At 41.6% G+C, this 22,139-nt stretch overlaps 1 protein-coding gene across 1 annotated transcript in view; it reads left to right on the top strand.

The window, feature by feature from the left end:
- The window catches only part of LOC145396869 (WD repeat-containing protein 91), a 386,076-nt gene that overhangs the window by 166,244 nt on the left and 197,693 nt on the right, over window positions 1-22,139 (top strand). The window contains 1 exon segment of the mRNA XM_080270157.1: window positions 12,442-12,621. Within this exon segment, the coding sequence (XP_080126283.1) occupies window positions 12,442-12,621 (180 nt within the window).

The raw sequence follows: 22,139 nt of genomic DNA, 5'->3' as shown, positions 1-22,139 counted from the left end.
GAAGTTTTAAAATCATTAAAGGAAGAAGTAAAGGAAAAAAATGATAAGAGGACAGAGGAAGAATGTAATACTTTTTTTTGGAGAGTATTGGATATGAAAGTAAGGAAATGGTATTTAAGGAAATAGAAGTGAAGGAAACTAAGAGGGATGGTTGTGAAAGATCAGAAGTTGAGGAAGTGGTACGGACAGAGAGTAGGAGAGAAGAGGGTATTAATAATGTCAAAAACAATTTGAAGGTGATATATACTAATGTTGATGGTTTCATATCGACAAGGATCGAAATTAATGATTTCTTGAGAGAACATGAACCTGAAGCCATGTGCTTTGTAGAGACCAAATTAAGAGAAGATATTGATGTTCATTTCGGAGATGGTAAATACAAACTGTGGAGAAAAGACAGAAAAGAAAAAAAGGGAGGAGGAGTGATGATAGCAATGAAGAACAACATAAATGTAGATACTGTGGAAATGGGAGAAGGCAGGGCTGAAGTGATATATATGAAATTAGAAACTGGAGAGAATGTTAAGAGAGATATGGCGATAGTGTATGTTCCTCCAAAGATGAGAGCATGGAAGGATGACGAATACCATGAGATGTTGTCAGATATGGCTAGCTACTTGCAAAAAATAATTGAGAAAAGCAATAATATAATTTTGGTGGGTGACTTTAATTGTAAAGAGGTGAACTGGGAGGAATGGTACTCGGGAGGCGGCGAGGATTCGTGGGGCACTATGTTATTAAATATAATAATGAATAATGTGATGATGCAATGGGTCAAAGAAGAGACACGGTTTCGAGGTGAGGACACACCAGCAAGGTTAGATTTACTGTTCACCAAAGAACCCGATGTAATAGAATCATTGGAATATCTCTGTCCTTTGGGAAAAAGTGATCACGTGGTCACTGAGTTCCAGATGTTAATAGGAAACGTCGAGCCAAGAGACGAGCTTCATGGACAGGGAAGATACAACTTTGGGAAAGCAAATTTTACAGGATTGAGAAACTTTTTTGAAAATGCAGATTGGAGAAAATTCAGAGAAACAAGGGAGATACAGAGGAAGTGGGATATCTTTCTAGACCTCTATAATTTGGGAGTGGAAAAATTTGTACCAAGAGTAAGAGGGAAAGAAAACAGGAAAAAGGAGTGGTTTAATAGAAGGTGTATGATAGCAAAAAAAAGAGAGAGATAAGGCGTGGAACAACTGGAGAAAGAGAGGTAATGACAGAACAAAGGAAGAATATAAAAGAACAAGAAATGAATACACAAGAATACGTAGAGAAGAAGAAAGGAATTTTGAAAAAGGTATAATTGACAAATGCAAGGATGAACCCAAACTGTTTTATAAATTTGTTAATGGCAAACTGAAACAAAAGGAAGGAATCACCAAACTGAAAGTAGAAGGAGAGGTCTTTAAGGATGCGGCAATGCAAGCAGAAATAATGAACAAACGTTTCCAGTCAGTTTTCACTAAAGAAAAGGAGCTTGTGGAAGGGGAGGGAGTGATTAGAAATGTTCCGGTGATGAAAGATATAAAAGTGGAGGTACAGGAAGTGTATAAATTACTGGAAACTCAAGTAAGGAAAGCCCCAGGACCTGATGGAATTTCTAATTGGGTACTGAAGGAATGCAGAGAACAACTGGCGGATAAAATTCATAGCTTAATTGTATGCTCACTGGAAGAGGGGAAAGTGCCAAAAGAATGGAAGAGGGCAAATTTGGTACCAATTTACAAGGGAGGAAACAGGGAAGAACCCCTGAATTATAGACCAGTGTCTCTAACCAGCATGGTCGCAAAATTGTGTAAGAGAATCTTGAAAGACAGATGGATAAAATATCTGGAAGAGATGAATATTTTGGCTGAATGTCAGTTTGGATTCAGAAGTGGAAGGTCATCTGTTTCTAACTTGTTGAGCTTTTACTCAAGAGCGATTGATGTGGTACAGGAGAGAGATGGTTGGGTGGATTGTGTGTACTTAGAGAAGGCCTTTGACAAGGTACCTCATAAGAGACTAATGTGGAAACTAGAATATATAGGAGGACTAAAGGGGAAACTTCTGGAATGGATGAGAGACTTTTTGAGAGACAGACAAATGAGGACAGTAATAAAGGAAAAGATGTCTGGATGGAGGGAAGTAACAAGTGGAGTCCCTCAAGGCTCAGTGTTGGCGCCAGTAATGTTCCTGATTTACGTAAATGATATGGTAGATGGAGTGAACAGTTATGCGAGTCTGTTTGCTGATGATGTAAAGATCTTGAGGAAGATAGAGGTTGAGGAGGATTGTAAAATACTGCAGGAGGATTTGGATAGGATACACAATTGGAGCCGGACGTGGGAAATGAAATTTAATGTAAAGAAATGTAAAATATTGGAAATGGGTAAAAGTACCAGGAGACCATCACTGAATTATTTTTTGGGTAATGAATTAATCACAAAAAGGAGAGAAGAGAAAGATTTGGGAGTGCTGGTCCAAGATAGTTTGTCACCAGAAAAGCACATAAACAAGATAGTTGGAGAGACTTATAAACTCTTGACTAACATAAGAGTAGCATTTCATTATGGATGAGGAAATGATAAAAAAATTGATAGTGGCCATGATCCGCCCCAGGTTAGAATATGCAGCGGTAGTGTGGTCCCCACACGAAAAGAAAGATATAAACAAGATTGAGAGAATACAAAGAACAGCAACCAAGATGGTCCCCAGTCTGACAGACCTGTGATTTTTTTTTTTTTTTTTTTTTTTTTTTTTTTAATACGAGGAAGAAGGAACCAAAGGCCATGGCCCACAGTAACAGTTCCCTCCAAGAGAAAAACAAAATACAATAGAGAGCCAAATTCAAGATCCGATCATTTTGAGATGCCTGGACACACTGCGTTTGAAAGACTGGAGATCATAGGCAGCAGGAAATACAGACCGAGGAAGACAGTTCCAGAGCTGACCTGTTGCATAAATGAAAGACTGGGAGTAACGGTTAACTCTTGCATTAGAGAGTTGGACAGAAAAGGGATGAGAGTTTGCTGCCAGACGGGTGCTACGCGCCCGTCGTAGAGGTGGAGGAATGCAAGCAGACAGTTCAGAGGAGCAGTAACCATTAAAGTAGCGATAGAAAAGAGATAAAGATGCAACAGTGCGGCGAAGAGACAGAGGTTGAAGGGAGTCAGTAAGAGGAGGAGAGTTAATGAGACGAAAAGCTTTTGACTCCACCCTATTGAGAAGAACCGTATGTGGGGAGCCTCCCCACACATGAGAGTTGTACTCCACACAGGGGCGGATAAAACCTCTGTATAGAGTCAACAATTGTGCAGGGGTAAAGAAAGAGCGGAGTCGGCTCAGCACACCCAATCTCTTAGAAGCAGATTTTACAAGAGATGTAATATGATCTTTCCAAGATAAGTCTTGAGTAAATGAAACCCCAAGCATGTTCAAGGATGATGCAGGATTAAGCTGAATATTATTAAACATTAATGGGTATACCTGTGGAAGATTTTGTCGGGTTGATAGGTGTAAGAACTGAGTCTTAGATGCATTAAAGACAACCATATTATTTTTACCCCAGTCAGCGATACGAGCCAAATCAGACATCAGGTGTGCCAAAGCCTCATCCCTTGTTTCTTGAAGTAACTGTTGAGATGGGCGTTGCGGGAACCGAATGGAAAGGTGAAGGGTGGAGTCATCAGCGTATGAGTGGATTGGGTTAGATGTACAGCTTAGAAGATCATTGATGAATAAAAGGAAGAGAGTTGGTGATAGGACAGAGCCCTGAGGAACACCACTGTTGATAGATCTAGGAGAAGAACGATGGCCGTCTACAACAGCGGCTGTAGAACGACCAGCAAGGAAGCTAGCAATGAAGGCACAGATAGAAGGATAGAAACCGTAGGAGGGCAGTTTGGATATTAAAGATTTATGCCAGACTCGATCGAAAGCCTTTGAGATGTCAGGTGCAATGGCAAAGCTTTCGCCAAAGTCCCGAAAGGAGGATGACCAGGAGTCTGAAAGGTAGGTGAGAAGATCGCCAGTGGAGCGTCCCTGACGGAACCCATACTGACGATCGGAAAGAAGGTTGTGATAGGAAAGATGCCTTAAAATTTTTCTATTAAGAATTGACTCGAAAACTTTTGAAATACAGGACGTTAAAGCAATTGGACGATAGTTGGAGGGTTGGGAGTGGTCACCCTTCTTTGGGACTGGCTGAATGAGAGCAAACTTCCAGCAAGAAGGAAAGGTACAAGTTGACAGACAAAGGCGAAAGAGTTTGCCTAGGCAGGGTGTAAGTACAGAAGCACAGTTCTTGAGAACAACAGGAGGGACCCCATCAGGCCCATATGCCTTGTTAGTACTGAGGCCAGTGATGGCAGAAAATACATCAACTGAAGAAATTTTAATGTCAGCCATGAGGAAGTCAGAGGGGAGAAGTGATGGAGGAACAGCACCGGAATCGTCTAAGGTGGAATTGGAGGAGAAAGTCTGTGCGAAGAGATCTGCTTTATCAGTAGAAGAAATAGCTACAGAACCATCAGAGTAGAAAAGAGGAGGGAAGGATGATGAGGTATAGTTGTTAGAAAGATTTTTGGCAAGGTGCCAGAAGGAGCGGGAAGAATTCGAGTTGGAGAGTTGAGAGCATTTAGTATGGATGAAATTATTTTTAGTAGAGCGAAGAACAGACTTAGCACGATTCCGGGCAGAAACGTAAAGATGATGTGATTCAGGGGTGGGTTGGCTCCGGTACCTTTTGTTGGCCCTCTCCTTGTTGCGGACAGCATTAGAACAAGCGTGATTAAACCAAGGCTTTCTTGCGTTAGTCAAAGGATATGAGAAAGGAATGTATGCTTCCATGCCCGAGAGAATAACCTCCGTAATGCGCGAGGCACACTCAGATGGCTCCCGGCCATGGAAGCAATAATCATTCCAGGGAAAATCAAAGAAGTACTGCCTGAGGGCCTCCCAGTTCGCGGCTCCAAAATGCCACAGACGACGTTTCCCTGGAGGGTCCACAGGCCGTACCGGAGTGATAGGACAGGTTAAGGTAATAAGGTTGTGATCGGAGGAGCCCAACGGAGAGAAAAGATTAACAGAGTAAGCAGAAGGAATAGTTGTGAGGAAGAGGTCAAGTATGTTGGAGCTCTCTCCAAGGCGGTCAGGGATACGGGTAGGGTGCTGTACAAGCTGCTCTAGGTCATTAAGGATAGAAAAGATGTAGGCTTGTTCACCAGGTGGATCTGTGAAAGGAGAGGAGAGCCAAAGGTGGTGGTGAACATTGAAATCTCCAAGAATGGAGATTTCAGAGAAAGGAGAAATGGACAGAATGTGTTCCATCGTAGAAGTAAGATAGTCGAAGAATTTTTGATAGTCAGTAGAATTAGGGGATAAGTAAACAGCACAGATATATTTAGTCAGAGAATGACAGGAAAGCCGAAGCCAGAGTGTGGAGAATTCAGAAGAATCAAGTTCAGGAACACGAGAGCAAGATAAGTCGTTGCGTATGTATACACAACAGCCACCTTTGGCTTTGAAATGAGTATAGAGAAAGTAGGAGGATACAGAAAAGGGTTTGCTGTCGGTTGCCTCAGACAGCTGAGTCTCCGTCAGAAAAAGAAGGTGAGGTTTAGAGGAGGAGAGGTGGTGCTCAACAGAGCGAAAGTTAGATGAAAGGCCGCGAATGTTGCAGAAATGAAGAAGAAGAGAGTCAGACAGTGGTTCCAGGCACCTCGAGTCGTCACCGGGAGAGGGGCAGATGGCGGGGGTATTTATGGTCCCCCCCCCCCTGGGGACTCCGAGGCTTGATTAATAGACGCCATTTTTGTTGATTTTGAAAAGGAAGTGTAGTGTGTACTGTGCATGTAGTTTGGTGAAGATAGTTAGAGAAATTTGTACTGGAGAGCATGCTGGCCTACTCTCTGTGTAACTGAGACACTGAAAAAGTTCAGCAGAGAGGCTGGAAAAACTGGATTTGCCTTCGTTAGAGGAAAGGAGAAAGAGCGGAGACATGATTGCGGTGTTCAGGACCATGGTGGGAGTAGATAAAATTGACAAAGAAGATCTGTTTGTATGGGATAAGAGAGCAACAAGAGGACACGGAATGAAATTGAAAAAGTCAAGCTGCTTGAAGGATATCAAGAAATATAGCTTTCCTTACAGAAGTATAAACTTATGGAATAGCCTGGACAAAGAGATCGTCCAGTCTAAAATCATAAACGAGTTTAAAGCTGAATTTGACTTATTGAGAAACAGCGACGGAAACCCACGAGCATAGTACATTCCGTGTATATCACAATTAGGTATATTAGGTAAATACTTAAATATTTGGAACGATTTAGACAAAGAGGTGGTGCATGAGAAAAACATTCATGTGTGTAAAGGTAGACTTGATAAATGTGGATATGGAGACAGAACAACACAAGCATTGCTCAATTCCTGTATACTACAAATAGGTAAATACAAATAGGTAAATACATACTGTATTACAAGCATACATGTAACAGAATACTATAGATATACTGAAATACGATACTATACCTTGGTCACCTCTCATCTTGGCCTTGAGTCCGTGGTTGTTTACAAGTTGCAAACGATTGAAGAAGTGACACCTTTTGCTCGGGGTTATTAAATTACAAATTAAGATACAGTTCATAAAACTAATATATACTGAGTATGCATATAATGGCATGCACATAATGAATATGACATTTACAATATGAGTGTGTAATTGTAGATGCATACAAGGGGAAGGGTGATGCCCTGGAAATAGGAAATTATAGGGGAATAAAGCTTTTAGATCAGATAATGAAGGTAATGGAGAGAGTTCTAGAAGGTATGATTAGAGAAAGACTGAATATTGATGAGATGCAGTTTGGGTTTATGCCAGGCAGTGGGACCACTGATGCCATGTTCATTGTTCGACAGCTTCAGGAAAAATGTAAAGGAGAGAAAAGGGAACTGTACTTTGTTTTTGTAGATTTGGAGAAGGCCTTTGACAGAGTCCCTGGAGAGGTGGTAAAGTGGGCAATGAGAAAGGTTGGGATGAAGGGGTGGCTGGTTAGGGTGATTATAACTATGTATGCGGTTGCTTACACCCAGGTAAGAGTGAATGGAGATTGGAGTGATGAGTTTTCTGTGAATGTTGGTGTGCATCGGTGGTCAGTTTTGAATCCCTTGTTGTTCAGTTATTTATCATGGTACTTGAAACCCTCTCACGTGACTTCAGAAGTGGACTCCCGCGGGAGATGTTGTATGCTGATGATTTGGTGTTGATTGCAGAGAGTGAAACGGAGGCAGAGGAAAGATTTAGGAAGTGGAAAAATGGTATGGTGCACAAGGGCTTTAGAGTAAATGCAGATAAAACAAAAGTGATGATATCTAGGGTTGGTGGCAGTGCCTTCAAAGAAGAGGGAGAGTGGCCATGTGCAATTTGCCACAAGGATATGGGAAGTAATTCCATCTTGTGCAGTGTTTGTGATAAGTTGGTGCATAAGAGATGTAGTGGTATTAGAGGTAGACTGCTAGATAATGTGTTATTTGAGAGGAGCCTGTGGAGTCACATGGAGAGACTGACAAATGAGGATGTGAAGGAGCATTGTGGTGTGAATGTGGATGTGACAGGAAGCATTTAGGTGATTTGGTCATGTGGAGAGGATGGAGGGGGGGGAGGGGGGGGGAGCTGGGAGCAGGGCAGTGAAATGGCGGGAGACAGGGCGACATGGAGGCTATTTGTTTGTGGTCACCCCTTACGGGATTAAGGCATCTGGCAATAGATAGATAGATAGATTGTGTATGGGAGAGGAGGTGGAGATTGTCATGCATGAAAGGATTGAACATGCTGGTGGGTCCCTTGAGTGTGTGGAAGAGTCTTGTTATTTGGGAGACATGTTATGTGCTGGAGGTGGGACTGGTGTAACTCTGTGGCTATGGTGAGGAGTGGTTGGAAGAAGTTCAGGGAGCTGTTGCCTCTCCTGACATTGAGAGGACTCTCCCTACGTGCTAAGGGATCCTTGTATGCTGCATGTGTTAGGAGTGTAATGCTGTATGGTAGTGAGACCTGGACAGTAAAGGAAGAGGATATTTGCAGGCTTAGACATACAGAAATGAATGATTAGTTGAATGTGCAGTGCATCCCAGAGTCCATGGCCCTGGGGGGGCTGGGTTTACAATGAAAAAAGTAAGAGGTAGGATGGGACTGGAGTGTATTAGTGTTTTGATGAGGAGAGGTAGATTTAGGTGTTTAGGCATGTGGAGAGGATTGGGGATGGTAATTGGGTGCAGAAAGTGAGAAACATCAATATTAGGGATGGGGTTGCAAGGGATAGACCAAAAATGATCTGGGACGAGGCCATTAAGTGTGACCTCATTGTTAAGGGACTGAACAGGGAGGCTGCCAGGGATCGAGCAGCATGGAGAGCCGCCATTAGGTGACCAAGATCAACGCATGCAAACATGTTTGAGCCTTCAAAAATGAAACAAAAAGATATTCACAGAAGAAATCTGTCCAGCATGCGAGGTGGCATGTGGCTTGAAGAGACGACGAAAGGGGGTGCAGGGAACAGCATGATGGAATGAAGAGGTGAGAGAGGCTGTGGCACAAAAGAAGAAAGCATATAGTGAGTGGATGAGAAACAGGGGCATGGAAGAAGTTGAGAGACGGAAGAGAGCATTATTTATAGAGAGGAAGAGAGAGGTGAAAAGATTAGTAGGAGAGAGTAAGAAGAGAGTGGATGAGGAAGTTGGAAGGAATTTTGAGTGTAAAGTAGAGGGAATGTAAGAAAATGTTCTGGAAAGAGGCAAAGAGAGTTAGACAGGGTGCCAAAGAAGTTAGTTGGGGAGTGAAAGATAAAAATGGTAGATTACCAGTAGAGAAGGGAAAAAAGTGAGCAGATAGAGAGAACACTTTAAAGAATTGTTGAACATAGAGAATGAAAGTAATGTGAGTGTAAGTGGCTGGGAAATGGCTGGGAGACGGAGGGATGTGAGAGGGGAGGAAAAAATCAGTAGGACGGAAGTTGTGGAAGCAATGAAGAAAGTTAAATCGGGGAAAGTCCCAGGAATTGATGGAGTGTGTGGTGAAATGCTGAAATATGGGGGAGAGATAGTAGCAGAATGGATGTGGAAGACATGCAGATTGGCCTGGGAGGAAGGTAGAGTCCCAGAGGATTGGGAATTCATTCATTCATTCATTCATTGCCAGATGCCATGTATCCCAAACGGGGTGGCCAAGGGCTTAGAGTTAATTGTTTTTACAGGGAGGGGCACTAATCCCCCACCAACCCCACTTGACACGTAGAATTGGGAATCAGGTATAATTATTCCCTTGTACAAAGGGAAAAGGGAAAAAGAAGTGTGTGGTAATCATAGGGGCATTTGTCTTCTTAGTGTAATAGGAAAAATATATGGTAGGATACTTATTGACAGAGTTAGGGAAATAACAGAGGAATTAGTTGGAGAAGAACAGGGAGGCTTTAGGAAGGGAAGAGGTTGTGTATATCAGATATTCATTCTTAGATCTTTAGTGGAAAAGTTTCTAGAGAAGGGAAGGAAGTTGTATGCAGCCTTCATGGATTTGGAGAAAGCATATGACAGGGTGGACAGACAATGATTGTGGAAAGTATTAAGAATATGTGGAGTAGATGGAAAGATGTTGAATGCTGTGAAGAGTATATATGAGGGTGCTAAGGCTGCAGTGCATGTGGATAGTGAACTGAGTGAGTTTTTCTGTTTGAAGGTTGGGTTGAAACAGGGATATCATGTCTCCATGGTTGTTCAATCTGTAAATGGATGGAGTTATTAAAGTGATACAAGGTAGGGCAGTGGATGTTGGAGTGGCCCTAATGAGAGAGGGCAGTGTTTGGAAACTCCCTGTACTGTTATTTGCAGATGATACTGTGTTGTTAAGAGAAGACAAAGGGGAGCTGCAGGGCTTGGTGGATGAGTTTGGGAGAGTTTGTAAGAAACGGAATCTAAATGTGAATGTAGGGAAGAGTAAAGTGATGGTCTTTGAGAGAAGTGAAGTCAGTGAATGTACAGTGAGGTTGGATGGTGAGGAAATGGCAAGTGTTAGTACGTTTAAGTACTTGGGTAGTGCGATGAATAAGGATGGAAGTTTGGAGGGTGAAGTGCTTGGAAGGGTACAGCAAGGAAGAAAGGTTGCTGGTTCTTTGAAAGCAGTTTTAAGAAACAGGGAAGTGAGCATGGAATTGAAAAAGTTAGTGCATGACAGTATTGTGATACCAACTATAACGTATGGAAGTGAAGCTTGGATGTTGTTGGGAGGACACAAGTCAAGAGTGAGAGCAGTGGAAATGAATTATTTGAGAGTAGCCTGTGGAATCACATGGAGAGACAGACTGACAAATGTGGAAGTGAAGGAGCATTGTGGTGTGGATGTGGATGTGATAGGAAACGTCAGGAGAAACATACTGAGGTGGTTTGGTCATGTGGAGAGGATGGAGAGTGAGAGACTGATGAGGAGAGTGTATGTAAATGAGGTGGAGGGGAGGAGAGGGAGGGGGAGGTCAAGGATGAGATGGAGGGATGGAGTGGGGAGGTGTATGAGAGAGGGGGGGGGGTGAGCTGGGAGCAGGGCAATGAAATGACGGGGGCAGGTGTTAAACTTGGGTTAGCTTCTTTTACAGCTGTTAGGCCATTTAGAGTGTCTTTAAATTTTTTTGGGACTGATTTGGGTGGGTTTTGAACATGGCTGGGGGGGGGGGGAACCCAAGGATGAAAAACGCATCCCGTTACTTTACACGTTAAAATTTCCCTGAGATACGATACCCTGCCTAACGATGGGTTTTTACTTAACCAGTGGCATCATTAAACTGGGGCATATGTGTATATGTTTATATATATCATTCGTTAATATCGACATAATAGAGCCAAAGGCATGTACGGGTAATGCGTCCCTGAGTGTGAGGTCTGTGGGGACTAGGTTTTTGATGGAAGAGTTGAGGGATAGGATGGAACTGGAGTGTATTGGTGTTGTGATGAGGAGAGGTAGATTGAGATAATTTGGGCTTGTGGAGAGGATGAGGGATGATAATTGGGTGCAGAAAGTGAGAAGTGTTAATGTTAGGAGTAGGGTTACGAGAGGCAGACTGACAGAGACCTGGGACGAGGTCATTGAATGTGACCTTAGGGTTAAGGAACTGAATAGGAAGCTACCAGAGATCGAGCAGCATGGAGAGCCGCCATTAGGTGACCAAGGCCGATGCATGCAAGCATATTGGAGTCTTCAAAAGCAAACAGACAATGAAGCTACCACTTACTGCATGCATTCAGCTTTTGGGAGAGTAGAGGCATTATATATAGCCTTCATTAACTCCAGCACTACTAGAGATCTGTCATGTGTTGAATACAGTCACCAGAAAGTAGCAAGAATGAATTTTAGAAATAACACTGTTGAGAGGGTTATTGAAGGGAGGAATTATTTAGTTTAAGTTATTTCATTAATTTCCTGAAGTTTTGTCACGTGGTTACAGTCAGACTCCTGTGACTCACTGTCAACTGAATAAATTTATTTGGTGGTAGATGTATAGAGTGTTAGAGTTGTGCCAGCCACAAGTGGGCTGGTTGTGACATCATTATTAAGGTAATGTTTTGAATACTACACCTTAACATTTTGTTGTATGGTATCTGAATCTTTGGCAGCATCAGCACAGAGTGCCTAAATAGCATATAGTAAATTATTAATGTGCCTTCTGTAGAAATGAACTGTATTCAGTTTTCCACCTGACAGAGACCTGTAAGACTTTTTCAGCTTGGCAGTTAGCCAAGTGTAGCCAAACTCAAGGATTAATTTGATTAGTAACCAGAAGACCACTGTACCTCATAACTAAGGCGTATTGAATTGAACACAACCCTGACTTAGCACAGTATTTAAGTTGTGAGAGTGGCCCAGTTCTTTCAAACTAAAACATACCAGTTATAATAAGGAAAAGGTGCTAGGAAGACTACTAAACTGACAAGAACGTGACCTATATTTTTGTGGGTTAAGGAGACTTCTTGGCATCTCTTGTTTACTAGGGTTATTTCTTTACATAGCACATTAATATTCCCTTATATTTTATTTTGGCCAATATATATCAACATTACTAAGATTTACGTACCGTACAAGAGAATGCTGAAGTGTGTCACATTTGAGCCCTCCACTTCCATGGGTTTGCTGTTTGCTGGTTGGGTTATTTGTTTTATGATGTTTCAAGACACTGTAAAAGTTTTTTAGGCAATCATCTAAATATATTACAACTGCATGGGCCATTTTGGGGGAGAGAGGGGATGCCAGTTATTTACAGAATTTCACCATTTGTGGCCTCGTCAAGGATGGAGAGCTGACTGAATTCAAAATAAATCACTAAAAGGAGGTGTATGAAAGCTTCTTAGGGCCATAAAAACACTGCACTAGCTCATTTAGAGGAGTAGAATGCAACTCTAGTACGTTACTATTTTTTTCAGGGAGACACCGTCCTCAGACAGCCAGCTGAAGTCCCTTAAAACCATTCTCTTTGGGCTGGGTGGAGGTTTGCCCACATCTCCGATACTTGGCCGTCGAAGTGGAGTGGGAGGGCAGACATCCACTGCTTCCTCTCAGCCTAGCCCATCCACCAATGCCCCACTTCCTGCCACACAGGTGAGATAGAAGAATAGAAAAAAGTGTGGCATAACAACATTTAGCTTTTACTCTGCACTTCGAAACCTCCAGCCAAACCCCCTACTAGACACTTGTCCTGTAGAAACTACACCTAGCCAAACTACAATATGGCCATCACTCTTCATTGTTTCACTGGCCATACAGTATATACGTCACAGGCAGTTCACCTTGCCATCACTGTAATGCAGCTTCCCACACCACAGTACACTCACTTCATGCATCTCTCTGTCACAGTGCAGATGGTTATTTCACATATCGTAATAATAATATTAATAATAATAATAGTAATAATAATACAGTAGTAATAATAAGTGCCAGCCTGAAGTTTCATGTAATCGACTGGGTTCATGTCCAGATGAAAGAAAATCTGGCATTGATACAGATGAAGCATATAAAATAGAAACAGTAATAAAAGTGTTCCCTCTTAAGGAGAGAGAGAGAGAGAGAGAGAGAGAGAGAGAGGGGGGGGGGTGAGTGCTAGAAAAGCAGATTACTAATCAATGCATGATAATAACCAGATCTTTTGTTTTTCAAAGTGCCACTTCCAAACAAACTCACTAGTGCTTGAAACACATTTGTACGTTTACAAGAAATATGAGATGATAGGTGGTGGCAGCCATCATCCACTCACTTGATCTAATGCTTCCAACTTCTTCCATCCTCTTTCTTACTCTCTCTCTCCATGTCTGTCCTCTTTTCCAACTTCGGCCTTTCCATCCTGTCACTTTTACAGCTCTTTCTTTCCACATCAGGTGGGTTTGCACTGATTGGCAAGTATAATGGGGTCTTGTAAACCAGGAAACCATTTACAATACTGGATGGTAACCATATAACCAAATAATGGGGTGAAGTGGAGCCTGGTATTGTGCCCCAGTAAACTGGGTGGAAAGTCACTAATGCAGCATCCATCCAGAAACCGAACCACCCCATTAATCCCCGAGCCTTGCTGTAGTAAGTCACTGTCAGCTGCAAGGGAACATCGGCCCACTTCACAGGATGGCCCTGTAGGGGCAGTTGCTTGCTGGTGGTTGATGGGTTTGCTCAACCAGAGAGATTGGGGTTGATCAGTAGCAATAACAACAGCTGTTATGAAATTTTTCACATACAAACTTAACACAGTATATTGAAGTGGCAACAACCAAATTCTGTAATCATTCACCATAACACCTCTCACAAGATCATAGCTTTTCAAAGAGCTAAAGGCTTTGAGCAGCCTCATAAGAGATTCAGCAAGTCAGTTGTCTTATGGATAATGGCCATCCATCCATCCATCGTCCAATCCTACATTGCCCCATGAGGAGCGTAGGGACCCGGGGCTAGGCAGTTGGTCCCGACATTTAAGATGAGAGTGACCAGCCTCACTCATCCCTGAGTGGCATTACATGAGCAATCAACCCTAACCACCCCTTGGATACAAACCTTCACCGGCTCAATCTGATTGGAGCATAATAATTACCCACTAAACCACCTGGCGCCAAAATTTGGTTATATGGTTACCACCCAGCATAGTAAATGTTTTCCTGGTGCACAGGAAACCATTTGACTTGTCACTCACTGTAGAGTCACCCACAGGTGAAGGAAGAGGAAAGAATGAAGGAAAGAAAGACAGAAGAGGGAGTGTAAAGTCACCTGTAGGCAGAAGGACAAGGAAAGAATGAAGGAAAGAAAGACAGAAGAGAATGGAAGGAAAGAAGGATGGAGAGGAAAGGGCAGACACCCAAGAGCTGCACTACATCGAGTGAGTGGAAATTTATATATTGTAGGGGTCACAGGAAAATAACTGATTAGAAAAAAATGGCTAATGAACAACTCCTGGCCCATGGAGATGCACAGAATCATCCTTACTTTGCAAAATCACACCTGGATATACCAGTGTAAGCTTTAGTAATTCATCAAGATACTTCAGATCACCAAACCTGAGAGCCTTAATTCATAAGGCAGTTTAAGTTCTCTTTATCTTTTGCTGGAAGCCAGTGTAACTCTATTAGAAATGAGGTAGTGAGGGTGCTCGGAGAGAGATCAAAGACAAACCTTGCTGCCCAGTTTAATACAGACTGAATCTCCTTTAATCCCAATGATCTCATGATGCCGGTTTGTTGTCATGGCATCATCCATTATGTATCTGGTAGTGCCTGTTTGTTGTCTTATCTCTGTTTCATACCTGGGGCTATTCTATGATGTCACATATATTATCAGGGCTTTGATATGGTATAAAGGTCACAGTAATGCACCCACCATAATTTCATCTTGAAATCCTGTTGTTAAAGAGGTGTGACTTCTAGGGAACATTTGACCCCATCCATCATGATCACATCAACCAATCCTGGTAAAGGGTGTGGCTTGGGAGAATTCAACACACTTATTGGTTAGTTTTTCCTTCTCCATTCACCTTCCCTCCTTCCAGTATGTATTGATAAATAATGTGATACTTCATTGTTAATTATAAAAAGATCAAAATGAGATGGTGTGCAGTGGAGTTAAATAAGGAGCACCAGACATAAAAGGAAAAGGAGAGAGAGAGAAAAAAAAAGACTATGTATCATAAAGCAGCCCTCTCACCACTTTTATATGCCAACACCCTTTTCAGTTTCCTGCCCTCTCTCCCTCACCCATCCCTCCCACATTCTGGCTTTGTTCACCCTCCCTTACTCCTTGTGACCTTAAATAAGACATAAGTGGCTCACAGTAAGACAAACAGAAGTTTGGCATATGTGGGAATCTCAGATATGGACGTGGTGGCCAGTGGACCATGGTTGTAGTGAAGTGTTCAAGGGATTTTTTTTGGAAGACTAATCCATAATTCATTACAGTAATTAAAATTAGAGAACACCATTATGCAAGCCAGTGTTGAGAGGAATGTCTACTCAGAAATTGTTTCAGGGAGAACGGGTGATTGAATGACAGGTTACAGTTTCTGACAGCCTGATTAATGTGTTCCTTGTAACTTGGTTTTGAGTTCAAATATGCACCCAAGTACCAAATAAAACTCACTGGACAATGTTGTGCAAAGCCATTTTCAGGAGTTCAGGTATTCTTAGCAATATCACCCTTTGTATTTCTTTGAATAATGATGATCTATTGGTAGTAGGTGGGGGCTCTCACCATCCACTCACTTTATGTAGTGCTGCTGTCGGGTGTCTGTCCTTTCCTAAGGTGACCAGATTTATTGGAGCTAAAAGCGGGACATTGTCACTTGTGTGTGTGTGTGTGTGTGTGTGTGTGTGTGTAGAGAGAGAGAGAGAGAGAGAGAGAGAGACTTATGTGAGTGATAGCGACGGCTGCTAACCAACACCTCTCACCCTGAGGCTACAAATCAAACACTAACGTCTGAAACGTGACCAATATGCAGTACGGTACGGTGATAGGGCCGACCAGTTAGTACAGTATTACAGATTTTATATTGACAATTCGGTATTTCATTTGGTTTAGATTTTGCATAATTTTACTAATTCATCATTATTTCATAAAAGGTCATGCTACATCTAATGTAATAGTAATTTTCTAATAGTGGGACATTTTAGTCACAACTTAAAAAGCGGGACAGATGTAAAAAAAGCGGGACTGTCCTGCCTAAAAGCAGGACTCTGGTCACCTTATCCTTTCCTCTCCTCTCTCCTTTCCTTCCTTACTCTTCTGTCTTTTTTTTACTTCATTCTTTCCTTGTCCTTCTGCCTATGGGTGACTTTACACTCCATCTTTTGTCTTTCTTCCATTCATTCTTTCCCCTTCTTCTGCCAATGGGTGACTCTACATTGAGTGACAAGCCAAATGGTTTCCTGTACACCAGGAAACCATTTACTATGCTGGGTGGTAACAGTATAACCAAAATATGGCACCTGGTGGTTTAGTGGGTAATTAAGGTGCTTCAGTCGGATTGAGCCTGTGAAGGTTTATATCCAAGGAGTGGTTGGGATTATTGCTGATTATTTCTTACAAAATGCCACTCAGGGATGAGTGAGGCTGGTCACTCTCATCTTAAAGGTCAGGACCAACATGCCTAGCCCTGGGCTCCTATGCCTCTCATGGGGCAAAGGATTGGATGATGAAAAATGAATGATGATGATCTATTCCATGAATATTGATGATCTAAGTTCTTACCACCTTTATGTTTAAGTCTCCTCTTTCCCATCTAGATCTTAATATAAAACAGTAGGGGTTCCAGCTCAGTCTTTGTGTTATAAATACAGTATTTGTGAACTTCATATAAAGGCGAGTGCCACAGGCATAAAAGTGATTGACCATGTTGTGTGCATCAAGCAGGGATGACAGGCCACTGGTGTAAATTGTGAACAGTATTAGGCCTACAATTGACCCTTTAGGGACTCCATACAAGAACTGTGTTTGTGCAATCAGTACAACTTAACCCCTTCAATCCTAGGACGTCATTTTTCCTTTCTTCTCACTATCTCCAGACGATTTTATTGAGCTTAGGTGAGACTTTTCAAACTGGAGGGGTTAGCTATAGCCTTGATTAACCCCTTCACATGTGTATTGATCCTTCCAAAGTTGAAGAAAATTGTCTGGATAGGAAAAATAAAAACGAAAGTGACACCCTGGGACTGAAGGGGTTAAGGAACAGAAGGGTGTTATTATGGACACCATAAAAAGGCAGATTGTCAAGTACAGTCACGTCTAAGTATTTGTCAGCTTGGTATGTGGCAAATTGATAGAACAGTGAACAAAAAACTATGCTATGTTTCGTGATAATGATTGGAAAATGTGCCAATTTGATAACTGACGATTGCAGAATTTGCTTATATGATAATTGTGGTTGTTGCAGACGACAACCTTGTGTGTACACAGTGCCTCCCATGTAAGCTGAGTCAGACGCTTTAGCCAAGATGGCTGCCTGATGTTTTACACTCACTGTGATCTTCTTTCATTCATTTTATTTTGTGTGTAAAAGGTCATCGAAACAAAATTGCTATTGCCAAATGACAGTGCAAATGTGCAATAAATAGTGCAGAGTGTGAAATGTAAGTGAAGTGATAATTGTGTGTGAGTGTGTGTGTATTTACCTATTTGTAGTAAACAGGAGTGAGCTAAACTCATGTTGTCCTGTCTCCATATCTAAATTTATCCATTCTAGTTTTAAATACATGAATGTTTTTTTTCCTGCACCACCCCCTCATCTAAGTCATTCCAAGTACAGTACAATCCCAGTTAACCGGGTGGCTTGGGGAATTTACCTTCCCGGTTACAGATTTTTCCCGTATTTCTGATTTTCAAGTCAAATCTATACAAAGGCTATCACAGCAGTAAATACAGTTCAGGTACTCACCAGTCACATTAGGGGTTACACTAAGAGATTCCGCCTGAAAAACTGCCTTGTAAACACACACCATGGTCATAACGCATGTGCGAGCAATGTCTAGCAATTTGCAGTACTACAAATTGCACCAGTCCGTTGTTTACCGAATTACTGTATTCATTATATGTACTGTACTCATAAAAATTGAAAAATAAAATAAAGAAATAAAAGCTTGAACATTTATTAGTGAACTGATGATGTGTTAAGACTGCACTGTAGAATTATCACGACACCTGTGCCCCCACGTGAGTATTGTTTACGTTTCTGACCCCGACTGTTCTTCTTCTTCCCCACCTGACCTCCATCACTCCACCCCTCACCCACCACTCAGCTGTTTTGCAGAAAATAAAATAAATGATGTACGTATGAAATGCAGGCCTATTATTTATTTATTTTTCTTCCAACAAAGTAAACTTTCATTCCTATTAACATTTATATTCAGCCATTAGTGTTTTATAATGTTCGCCTTTTTCAAGTCTGTTGCATATGTCCAGCTTCTGTTTCAAGGTAAGCACGATACGCTTACGTTTAGTTTGCACTTTAGGCATTTTGGAGTGTACAAATTACCATCTATCAGAGGAACACAATAGCAAGAGAGCTTGTTTACTGTCTGGTGGCAAAAAGCAGACTGGTGATTTTTGGAGGGTGTGGAGGATGACTGAATTCAAGTAAGGGAAAGAGGGGGAGAGGAGGGGTGGTTAAGAGGATTTGCTAGGGATTTACATTAGCCGGAAATGCCTTCACCTTGCTTTGTCTGACTTCACCCAGCCTCGCGTGACACGATCAAACGGCGGTTTGGCGGTCCATTCAAATTGGCGCACAGTTATAACTTACTGACATTTTTACCAGCCCTTGAATTTTCCCGTTTTTCTGAGTATTCCGTTTGTCTGGATACCGGATAGCTGGGATTGTACTGTACCTATGATTCTGTTTGGGAAATTGAACCTTTTAAGATCATTAAGATGTCTGCCTTTCCTCATCTGGAAGTCATGACCTCTTGTTCTTCCATTGTCCAACACAAAAAGATCCTCTCTATTCATCTTTTCCAATTCTCTTACACATCTAAACATTGTAATCAAGTCTCCACTCACGCAGTGATGGTAGCCAGTTTTTCCAATCCCTTCTCGTAGGTCAGTTCCCATAGGCATGGTATCATACTTGTAGCCATCAGTTGAACCCTCTCCAGTTTGTTAATATACTTCTTCAAATGAGGTAACCATACCACAGCCACCTACTCTAGTCTTGGTCTTATCATGGCCACTATCAACTCCCTCTGCATTTCCTCATCCATATAATTAAAAACCACTCTCATGTTTGTCAGTAATCCATAAGTGCCTCCGGTGATTCTGATTATATGCTTTTCTGGTGACAAGTCATTCTGAATAATCACATCTAAGTCCATCTCATCTTTCCTTTTACTAGTTATCTCACTGCCCATTTTATATGTCCAATGCAGTCTTTTTCACTGACTCCCATTTCCAGTACATGACACTTCTTGGCATTGAAATCCATTTTCCAAGTCTGGTTCCAGTTGTGGAGTTTATCCAAGTCCTCCTGCAGCTCTTTACAACTCTGTATACATTTAATATGTTTCATGATTTTAGCATCATCTGTGAACATACTCATGTAACTATTCAAACCTCCTGGCAAATCATTTATATATATCAGAAACATTACTGGGGCTAAGACAGAGCCCTGGGGTATCCCACTGGTTACATTTTTCCATTGTGAAACCGTGTTCCTTGTGACTGTTCTCATCTGCCTTCCTGTCAGATAATATTCCATCCACTTTGATAGCTTCCCATACACATCTCCAAAGGTCTTCAGCTTCCATAGCAGCCTTTTATAGGGCACCATGTCAAATGCATTCTTGAGATCTAGATAGACACAATATGCCCACCCCTCTCTGTCTTGTATGACATCTATTACCCTATTATAGAAACTTTATAGGTTAGTAACACATGATCTTCAATCCCTAAAACCAAATTGTCTTGGTGTTATCACTTAATTTTCTTCTGAATACTTAATCCATCTCTTTCTATTAGTTTTCTCACAGATTTTACAAACAACATTAGTATGTGATACAGGTCTATAATTGAGTGGATCTTCCCTATCTCATCCCCTGAAGACTGTCCATTTTCCAGAGAGCTCTTAATGATGACATAAACACGCCACACTAATTGGTCAGCACATTCTTTTAGGATCCATCCTGCCACACTATCTGGTCCCATTGCTTTCCTCACGTCCAAGCCCCTCAACAGCTGTAGTATCTCATTTATGTCAACTGCAATTTCAGACAGTCTTGTCATCCTGGTTTCCATATATAGATAGATAGATAGATAGATAGATATACTGTGTATATATATATATATATATATATATATATATATATATATATATATATATATATATATATATATATATATATATATATATATATATATATATATATATATATATATATATATATACAGTATATATATATATATATATATATATATATATATATATACAGTATATATATGTATATATATATATATATATATATATATATATATATATATATTTTTTATGCGAGGAAGAAGGAACCAAAGGCCATGAGCCCGCAGTAACAGTTCCCTCCAAGAGAAAAACAAAATACAATATAGAGCCAAATTCAAGATCCGATCATTTTGAGATGCCTGGACACACTGCGTTTGAAAGACTGGAGATCATAGGCAGCAGGAAATACAGACAGAGGGAGACAGTTCCAGAGCTGACCTGTTGCATAAATGAAAGACTGGGAGTAACGGTTAACTCTTGCATTAGAGAGTTGGACAGAAAAAGGATGAGAGTTTCCTGCCAGACGGGTGCTACGCGCCCGTCGTAGAGGTGGAGGAATGCAAGCAGACAGTTCAGAGGAGCAGTGACCATTAAAGTAGCGATAGAAAAGAGATAAAGATGCAACAGTGCGGCGAAGAGACAGAGGTTGAAGGGAGTCAGTAAGAGGAGGAGAGTTAATGAGATGAAAAGCCTTTGACTCCACCCTATTGAGAAGAGCTGTATGTGGGGAGCCTCCCCACACATGAGAGTTGTACTCCACACAGGGGTGGATAAAACCCCTGTATAGAGTCAACAATTGCGCAGGGGTAAAGAAAGAGCGGAGTCGGCTTAGCACACCCAATCTCTTGGAAGCAGATTTTACAAGAGATGTAATATGATCTTTCCAAGATAAGTCCCGAGTAAATGAAACCCCAAGCATGTTCAAGGATGATGCAGGATTAAGCTGAATATTATTAAACATTAGTGGGTATACCTGTGGAAGATTTTGTCAGGTTGATAGGTGTAAGAACTGAGTCTTAGATGCATTGAAGACAACCATATTATTTTTACCCCAGTCAGAGATACGAGCCAAGTCAGACATTAGGTGTGCCATAGCCTCATCCCTTGTTTGTTGAAGTAACTGTTGAGATGGGCGTTGCGGGAACCGAATGGAAAGGTGAAGGGTGGAGTCATCAGCGTATGAGTGGATAGGGTTAGATGTACAGCTTAGAAGATCATTGATGAATAAAAGGAAGAGAGTTGGTGATAGGACAGAGCGCTGAGGAACACCACTGTTGATAGATCTAGGAGAAGAACGATGGCCGTCTACAACAGCGGCTATAGAACGACCAGAAAAGAAGCTAGCGATGAAGGCACAGATAGAAGGATAGAAACCGTAGGAGGGTAGTTTGGAAATTAAAGATTTATGCCAGACTCGATCAAAAGCCTTTGAGATGTCAGGTGCAGTGGCAAAGCTTTCGCCAAAGTCCCGAAAGGAGGATGATCAGGAGTCTGAAAGGTAGGTGAGAAGATGGCCAGTGGAGCGTCCCTGACGGAACCCATACTGACGATCGGAAAGAAGGTTGTGATAGGAAAGATGCCTTATAATTTTTCTATTAAGAATTGACTCGAAAACTTTTGAAATACAAGACGTTAAAGCAATTGGACGATAGTTGGAGGGTTGGGAGTGGTCACCCTTCTTTGGGACTGGCTGAATGAGAGCAAACTTCCAGCAAGAAGGAAAGGTACAAGTTGACAGACAAAGACGAAAGAGTTTGCCTAGGCAGGGTGTAAGCACAGAAGCACAGTTCTTGAGAACAACAGGAGGGACCCCATCAGGCCCATATGCCTTGTTAGTGCTGAGGCCAGTGATGGCAGAAAATACATCAA

This window comes from Coenobita brevimanus, chromosome 39 (genome assembly GCF_032717465.1).
Source record: "Coenobita brevimanus isolate Jiangsu-jjx chromosome 39, ASM3271746v2, whole genome shotgun sequence".
Lineage (NCBI taxonomy): Eukaryota > Metazoa > Arthropoda > Malacostraca > Decapoda > Coenobitidae > Coenobita > Coenobita brevimanus.
Note: the sequence above shows the minus strand (reverse complement) of the source record. Positions and strands in the feature narration are given on the sequence as shown.